This window comes from Pygoscelis adeliae, unplaced genomic scaffold (genome assembly GCF_000699105.1).
Source record: "Pygoscelis adeliae isolate BGI_AS28 unplaced genomic scaffold, ASM69910v1 Scaffold108, whole genome shotgun sequence".
Classification (NCBI taxonomy): Eukaryota; Metazoa; Chordata; class Aves; order Sphenisciformes; family Spheniscidae; genus Pygoscelis; species Pygoscelis adeliae.
The window spans coordinates 203,136-212,349 of record NW_008825498.1 but is presented as its reverse complement, the minus strand read 5'-3'; the positions used below and the strand labels follow the sequence as shown (position 1 = coordinate 212,349).

Here is a 9,214-nt window from a genome sequence, read left to right as displayed (position 1 = left end):
CCTACGGCCGCCGTCCCTTGCTCGCCTTTTTGGGGGCTGAGGCCGGCTCGTCCTGCCGGGCCCTATGGCGTAGCCCAGGGGCTCTGGATTGCCCTCGTGAACCGTGCCGCGGTTCCCGGTGCTGCCACCCGAGCGTGGGTTACGGCCTGAGGAATGGGGAGCGGGCCCCCGGGTCCTGCCCGCGGGGTCCTGCCTGAGGAGCGGCCTCTCCTGGGGCTCCTTCACCCCGGCTCTCAGTATGGTTGCCTGGGGGCCGGGGCCCTTGCCGGGAGGTATCCCCTTTTGGAGCGGGGGGGGAGAATCACAGCAAAACAAGGTGCTTTGGGAAAGACTACATATAAGGGTTCTAAATGGTCCTTTAGTTTCTGAAGGTGTGGGGCTGTTTATCTTAGTGCCATCCTTTGCTCCCCTCTTTCTGAGCTTTGCCTTTTTTTATTTTTAAGTAGTTTGTACCTGCTTTTTGCATGCTGTCTGAACGTTATTAACTGTCTGGGCTTTGTGCCTTTCCGCTAAGGCAGATAATTGTCTTTCTTTAACAGATGTCTACACCGAGGTGCAGAAGCTAATGTTTTCTGAGGCTACAGAGTGAGGAGAAACAAGGAGTAGAGAAATCTAGAAGAAAGGCCTTTCAGAGAAGTCTGAGAAAGAGTTTATTGTAAGGAGGCTTTTTGGAGGACCTTCCCTCAGTTAGCGGCAACTGAAAATCTTACTCACTGCTGACTTAGTGTTTCAGTTACTTTGAATTTTCCCCCTCCTTTATGTAATGAAAATTTATCTGGTTTCAGTCTTAGACTGGCAATGCCTGCTGTTGGATGAAAGCTGGGGACATAAGTCCAGTAACACTGAAGCAGCATAATCAAGATGAGATCAAGAAACACCAGTCTTTCTTGTTTCTAGTTGATTAGTTCCTAGCTGATAGCAGAAAAACTGTGCTACCTTGCCCAAGGGTTCTAGTCTTCAAGGTCATCTGATTGTTTCTTAATGCTTAATGGGGTATTTCGATTTGGCTTTGTATTGATAACACCTCCTAACTTAGTATCATTAGAAAATTTTCACTCACATATTGCTACTTCCTGTGCTAAAAATCGTAGTTTAAAAACATTAAGTAGAATCAGTCCTAATACTGGTCTCTCAAGCCTGTACTTTTAACCCAGTATTTTCTTCTTCAGTTCAGCCTCTGTTTATTTTCCTGTTGCATTTTTCCTATGATGCTCTGGGAACTTCACTGTAATTACGCTAGAATGTAATTTAACTCTGGATCTTTTTAATGGCGTTTGGTTCCAATAGTACAGAAATTTAAGCACTTGTTTTGGGATCATTGTGCTCCACAACTTTTTAAGCTTTTCCAGAAAGGTAATAATACACCTTCGTGCTCGTTCCAGTATCAGAATGTCAGCTTTAACTCTTTCTTTTAAAAGAGAAATTAAGAATGAATACTGTGAAGATTCATTTTGTATGTCATTTGCAGGTTACACTTCTTATTTTTCCCTTTTTCTGATGGTAAGGGCAGTGTATTCTCTGTATCATGAAAGTGTCCTTCATAATCACTTCTTTTATTACAGAAGTGACTTGAATCAGAGGACCCAGTGTTTGAATTGGCCGCAAGTTCACTGGTAATGAAAGGAGTGTAATTGATTAGGATGATGTCACCATACTTGACATCATAAGGATGTCATAAGGAAAGATTTTTTTTTTTTTTTTTTTTTTGGTGAGCCACTGAATGTCACTATTTCTTATTACGCTGAATCCAGTTTAGATTCTAAGGCCACCACCGGCTTTCAGTTTGTTGATGATTACTATGACAATTTCTAGGTTGTGACTATGTTGATCTGGAACCATTTAATCTGGAGCAGCCTGCTGAAATCAAGGTTGTTTTACAAAGGCTGACAGCAATAGGAATAGCCCAGTTTATTCTTTAAATGGAAAATGATGGGTTATTTATAATCTTTCTTGGTCTCTCAAATAGATGAAGCAAATTGGTCCATTGTTTGAAGTCTGATTTTAATACTACATGTTTTTTTCCTCTCAATTTTAGCCGAATATGTTGCAAGTTCGGTTGTAGCTTTGACAGAAAATACTTCTATTAGTCTGCCAGCCTGTATATCCAAGATGTAAATAAAAACTTCTTTGTTGTTCTTGTTACTACAAAGATGGGTCTAGTCAACACAAAATGCCCGACTCATTTCTCATTTCCTCTCTCCTGGCCCTGCCCCAAAACACAGATGAAGAGAGACTCTGAATTTTTTTTTCTGAAGATAAATTTTTGTTGTCCTCAGAGTCTCTTTTGTGTCCTCCGTATCTGGGGATCAGCTGTTAGAGTGGGCTGTTCTGTGCTCCTAAATTTTGTATTTGATATTTGTTCAATAATTACATTGTTTTAATTTAAGGATGTTCAGTTTTTACAAGAATCCAATGAGTGTTTTTATTATCATTATTATTATTATTATTATTATTATTTTTGTGTGTGTGAGGTCTGTGAAGTGATTTTATCAAAATCTGTTTATCTTCAGTTTTGGGCCCACTGGGTATTGCATGGTGTTTTCCTGGCTGGAAACTGTGACAATATGCTTGAGGTGCTCTATGAGATTTCAATAACAAATACAGAACCTTCTGAAAAAATGCACAAAGTGCTACTTATTTGGATGCTTGCTGAAATCTAGGCAAAATATTCTTTATGTCAGGTTCCTGATGTGTGCCACTTGGGCAGCTATGCTCTAGCTGCTCATATGATTGCTGTTCCAGATGAGCAGCAGTTCTGACAGCTATGACATACCGAGCAGTTTAGTGAGAAAACATATTCATTTTTTGGTACCGAACCAGATGGATTTGAGTATGTGAATAGCTGTCACTGCAGTAGTTCACTAGCTGCTGAAATTGTTATTTGTGTTCCAACTATTCAGCAGAAGGTGGCGCTTTGGGCTCTTGAAGCAGCAAGAAAAGGATGAAAGTGTACTGAATGATGGCTAAGAGTTCAGTAATTCAATTGCTCAAGACTTGCTTCATAATGAGAACTCATAATTCTTCCTGTCATTCCATTGTGTAATAGATGCATCTTTTAAATGACACCCAGAGCTGGCTTTTAGAGTAGGGAACTAATTAAATCCTTTTTGCCTGAAAACTGATAATATCTTGGGGAGATACAGATTAACTTAGCTGTATAACTGGGTGCTGTTGGAAGAGCAGGAGTTTGTTCACCATGTCATTGCACAGCTACCTGGATGGGGCTGTCTCTAGTCCCTCACAGAAACGTGGTAACAAAACCAATGAAGGCCAGTGTGTGTGTGTGAATTATGTCCATCATAGAAATGGGTTGTCTACATAGTTACTTTAAAAGGATTTTTTTTTCAAAGTTAAAATCTTCAAATGTACAGCTGATGCTCAATGAAATCCAATGTAAATGGCCTTTACCAAGTCAAGTGTCTTGCCAATACAGGGAATTTCATCTGTTGACAGAGTTAGAGAAAATCCCGGCTTCTACGTTATCTGAATTCAACTTCTTTATTATGATGCTATCCAACTATGCTTTTTAACTTGTTTAAAAATCAGCTATGATTACAGGTTCTTGTATAATTTTACACTGAGAAATTTGATATAGTAAGAACTTCTTTTCTACTATTGGTTGTATTTTCTATTTAGCACAGTTAATGCAACTCCTACTTTTGCTGGTACAGTCTGCCAGGACATCATTAAGGTTAGAGCTTGGAAACCATGTGACCCTAAGATGTGAGGGAAACCATTTATACTTGATTTACATCGAGACTGAAGAATAAATTCTCACAAACTGGATAGTTTAAAAAGGCAGGAGACTGCCTGTCAGAAATGCTACTGTCAGAAGTGAAAAAGGTTACCCAGAAATTTGTATCAGCTCTGTGACACAGCTACTGAGTTCCTGAGAGTATAATTACTTTTATTTGTTTAACGGGACTCTTCTCAAACTTCTAGTCCCATGGAGACAAGCTTTTCTTTGCAATATCCTTTATATTTCTTCCTTCTAATAGTGTTCTTACTTCCAGAAATGAGATTTATATTTCTCTCTGGACTGTATGTGTGTGCTATGGTAGACCTCTTTAAGTGACCTTTGGTTAAAAAAAAAAAAAAGTAGTATGAATCATCTTAAACTGGCTATCCTATAATTGATTTTTGAATACTTGAACTGTACTATTTCAAGTGAAATTTGAAGGTAACTTCTTTAGAACTACAAACTACATACGTAGTAGCATGTCCATGTAGCAGTCAAGATGTTTCTTGTTCTTCAAGACCAGGACATGGGTTACCAGGTGATACCATTTCAAAGACTGCCACTAATACAACACTTTGAACAATTTCTGTCTCTTGGAAAATTATACCTCAGAAGGTCTTAGTGTGACAACAGCATGTTTTTAAAGAAAATTCTTTGTCTGCTAGAAAATGAGAACTTGGTAGGTACTTGCCATACTTTTGTAACTGGTTTGAGCAGAGTTCAGAAAGAGTTTGTTTGATCTCACCCACCTTCTAGGATGTATTCTAAACAGCACGTTCAATGAACTGTTTAGCACTGCATCATGAAAAGAATGCAAACCCACAGGAGGAGGAAGAATTGTTTAGCATAAACTGGAGGTCTGACAAGTGATAAGAAATTAAGAATGTTGCAAAAAAGCAGAACAAAGCTTCCTAGTGAGGTGCATTAGTGTGGACAGTGATCTTGTTGGGGCAAAAATAGACACTCCATGCTGTGAAATGACACTTGAAATGCACTGAAAAATGGGATGTTAGGGTTTGCAATCTTTGGGCAGAATGGAAGGGGTGGGTTTTAATATGATTTTTCTATCTTCAGTTTGTGATATTTTTTTCCCCCATTATTTCCTCATGTATATTCCAATTGTTAATCTTGTAAGTCATATATGCTGCATAACAAAAACAGGGAGCCATTTATTAATTATGGGGAATTGACTGCAGGATATCTCATGTGACAAAGTTGCATTGTAGTCCACAGTCATAGTGTTGACCAGTACAGTCTAAAATGTCTGATGTCCAGAGAGTGTGTTAACATGAGTAATGGAGCACAGAATATGATCTTTTTTCCCAGCTGTTGGATGCAGTGCTATCTACCCTTTGCCCTTAGGCAACAAACGGTGATAGAGTACACTGCAGGGGAAGTTTATAACTGCCTTGACTGAAAACAGACGTGTCTTCATTACAGACATGATAGAATAATATCATTCACTGCAACAGTTGTTTACTCTTTTTCATCAGAATTTAAATGACAGGTACAGTGCAGATAGTCCTGGAAAGCACGTAGTCCTTGTCCACAAAATTATAGCATGCGTAGCAAGGCAGCAAGCTTTCATACCTCACTTGTACATCCATGTTTTGTGTCACAGGGATTACCTTTGTGTCCAAGAGGAGAACATGGGGTTGTGATAGCCGATAGGTTTAATGTGGCTGTGGTAAAATCTGCTCTGCCCCTTTGAGACACTTCCATTGTGGTAGACTAAGCAGCTAGATTTCATATTGCAAAAAATGAGTTGTGGGTGCATGTTCTTTTCTGTTTGTCTGCTCTGCAAGGGCAAAATGAGTAGTTGAGGGACAGTACGTTCTTAAACTGTCATTAGGCAAAATTCTTGAAATGAAATCTTAAAAATGTCTGAACACCTTTAGTTTCATTTGCCATGTTGCTCAGACTGCGGTTTCCTGATCCTTCTTCACCCGCTCCAGGCTGCTTTATCCTAATGCCTCTGTTGTGCTGGCAGTAGCAATTATGCAGTCATAGAATCAACTGGATTGGGAAACTGATCTGGCTTTAAACAAATTTTAGGTGAAAGAGCGTCCAGCTCTTGTCCAGCTTGTGTGGAGGCCATAGGACTGCTCATTTGGATGGCAAAAAGGCTAGAAGAGTGTATGGGAAGGATGGGACTGTCCTCTGCAGCAGCAGTTTGGGCTTAGTTTGCATTCAGGTGGTTTGGAATCCATGTGTTTCATCTGCTAATGAGAAGGCAGTGCTAGTTATGAAGAGAGTTTTGTAGTGTGGACTTCTCTGTGCTGGGGGCTTATGGATTAAAAGAGGTAACAGACGGCAGTCAAGCTGAAACAGCTCCCTGCTGGAGTTGACCCCGTGGTTTGATATGAAAAACTGTATTTTTCGTCCTACAATTATTTTTCGTAAAGATCTGTATAAGAGCTTTAGAAATGTATGTGCTCTTGTATCCTGATCACATCAGGGTTATTTTAATTTTATTTGAAAGCACTGGTGCTATAATGCTGGATTGCTATAGACATTTTGAGCATCTGGTCCAAACACCGTTGAGGCCTGGTTTTGTTAAGGCTACTCATTTTATGATTAATGTATTTTATGTTTAAGGTAGTCTCTCTACTAATAAGAATTTCTCAGTGTTGCTAGAACCCTACATGCCTTTGCATGTAGCTACAACAATCCTTGTGATTTGTCCTTATCACAGACTGCTAGCTTCGTGCAACCAAAAAGTATTCCTGCTCCAAAGGAAGTACTGAATTTTCTTGTGTGGAATGCAGTGTAGCATAATGAAAAAAGTATCTTAAAATAATGTAACAGAACACTGACAGTTATTTTTGTCGATGCTGCCACATAAAGGGTGGTGCTGGAACAACAATATCAGAACAGGTAGTGGCAGCTATGAGTTTACAGTAAATTGTCTTTTTTGGAAGTACGGAGATAGAAAACCATTTTGTGACCTAGAAGCTACTGTGAGAGAGTTAAAACTATTGTATTCTTTGTTTGCAGTATGTGCAAAATTGAGATGGGGAATTTCGAAGCTGAATAACGTGTTGAGGTGCAGTTCAGAAAGCTTCTTTAACTTTCAGCAGTAATAACAACTTCATCAGCATCTGAAATAATTTCTCCTCTGATTCACAGCAGGTAGCAGTTCTTCTTTCTATGCTCTTTATCGCCTGCTTTCCTGCTTCAAAACCAAATTCCAGGAAATCTGCCTATGACTCAAGTAATACAGCATTATGACATCAGAGTAGGCTTTTGTGTGTTGTCAGTAATGTCTTTTTTCCCTCTCTCTTGCTCAGATCTGAATTGCTTTCTTGGGAGGTTAATTGAGATGAAGTGACATAAAATGCCTCTGAGGACCCTGGAGTCATGCAGCAAAAGTGTTTACTGTGCCTGAATCACGTCTTTATATCTGAGAAATCTATTGACTCATGCCATATATTTTCTGTTTTGAAGAGATTTTATTTAATTGCAGCTTCTGATGAGCTTGAATGTAGTACCAGCTATGCATGCATAACTAGCCCAAGTGCTCTGAGGAAACCAGCATGCACCATTTGCTTAGTATATTGCCCACTAAGACCCCTAGATATCACAGTGAAACTGTAAAGAACCATGCAGGTTCTTAAGGATTCTGTCATTAAAGAGCCTTCAGATTGCTGCTAAACTGCAGTTCCTGACTTAATGGAGAATAGACTTGCTCCCTTTTCAAGAGACCACGACAATTGTTTTAACCAGTCTTCAAAAATTATGGTTAGGCTGAATTGTAAGAACTAGATTAGTTGGATTGCATTTAGTGTGCTGCTATGCATCCTAGAAGTCATTGAGGAGAAGAGAGACTGGAGACAATACATTGAGTGCTGGTCTTCATCTTGCAGGTGAGCAGTAGGAATCTGTGACTGATGAGCAGCCCAATTGGTATTGAGATACTGCAGCCTGTGGTTCCACTGGCACTGCTATCTGACATAAGTCTGTGCTGTATGCTGAAAAGGTTAGTCCTATACCTTTCATCCTCGTTTTGATGCTGATGATTGTACACCTAGTTGGTAATGAAAGAACCAATTGGGCTGGAAATCCATTGCTGTTTTTTTCATGGGGCCACTGGAGTCAACATAAGAGTGAGGGAAGTGAATGTGGGAAGGCAGAACTGCCCCTTTCATTACTGGTGAAAGTTTATGCTGGAAGAAGTAGAAGCTATTGATATGCAATGATTTTTTTTCTCCCCTCCCCCTAGGAACTGAGCATGAAAGTAAAATAGTGGTCGAAGCTGCTGGTAGTTTCTTTATGCATCAGAGCTTTGTCACTGAGCAAGTCAGTGCAGATTTCTAATGTCAGGAAACTTTTAAAAGTTCTTTCTGCAGATCCTTATTTATATTTGGTCTGTCCTGGCATTTTTTTTTTCCCCTTTTTCGCTATACTTACTCTCCTTTTGAGAAAAGAGGAGGATGTTTTATGGTGATCAGCAGTCCATTACTATGTTTTAAGGCAGCAGCTTTTTATACAAATTGGAGCAGTAATTTTGACCTTACAAAATAAATAAATGACCGGTACCCACAGCTCCTCCTGATTGTAAGAGGGACTTGTTGCTCAGTGCATCACAAAATCAGAATGCTTAGTAGCATTTCCATTTTGCATCTGTGTTACTGAGAGGATATATTTAATAGGAAGGATGTCATCATCAACTTGATCTTTTTAAATAAAACACGGTATTCCTCTAATATTCTTTTGAACCTTAGTGTTGATTAATGTTTTCTGCATACTTCATTAAGGAAAAAACCAGTTCTTTAAATAGCTGCTATAAAACCAACTTCTCTCCAGCAAAAGAACGTTGTGACTGTTTTCTGCGTAACAGTTTCTGTAGGGCTAATGAAGGCATAGTACAAAGTAGAGCTGTATGTATTGGAGAACAAAAACAGAACAGAGGTGGATAGTTGTCAAAAGGGTGTGATAGTTCCCAAGATGCTGAAGATGCTAGTACTCTGTGCCCTTGCAGAACTTACCTTGGAAAAAATAGCTTGTCTTGGCAGTTATGGACAGCTTGTCAGAGTTGATGAGCATCATCACTGCTCAAAAGCAGAAATCTTAACTGTAATGTCTGAACAAGATGATAGAATGAAAAGACTCCTCTAGGTTTGTTTTGGTTTTGGTTTTTTTGGGGGTTCGTGGGTTTTGTGTTTTGTTTTAATAGCCAGAGTAAATAAAAGTTCAGCGGGTAGAGAAAATGGAGAATAGTTGAGGAGTTTGTAAAGTGGAATTTTTGGGTTGTGTGTTGTCCTTTACCCCTACAGGAAAAAAAATAGAATGTGACAGGAAGAAACTTGTATAAAACATGGTACCTTAGAAGGCTCTTTGGACTACTAGGAAAACCACCTTGATTTGTGAAATATTTATGATTCAGAAAAAGTCAAATAACAGTTAGGCTTGACAAGCAAAGCAGGAGTTGTGCAAGACGTGTCACAGTGTGGTACTTGAGTAGTCTGTGGCTTT

General features: G+C 39.3%; 1 protein-coding gene across 1 annotated transcript in view; it reads right to left on the bottom strand.

Annotated features, from left to right (window-relative positions):
* The window catches only part of CDC23 (cell division cycle 23), an 18,151-nt gene extending 9,363 nt beyond the window's left edge, over nt 1-8,788 (bottom strand). The window contains exon 1 of the mRNA XM_009331456.1: nt 8,728-8,788. Coding sequence (XP_009329731.1) covers nt 8,728-8,788 — 61 coding nt within the window. The remainder of the gene's footprint in view (nt 1-8,727) is intronic.
* Between the last annotated feature and the right edge of the window lie 426 nt (nt 8,789-9,214).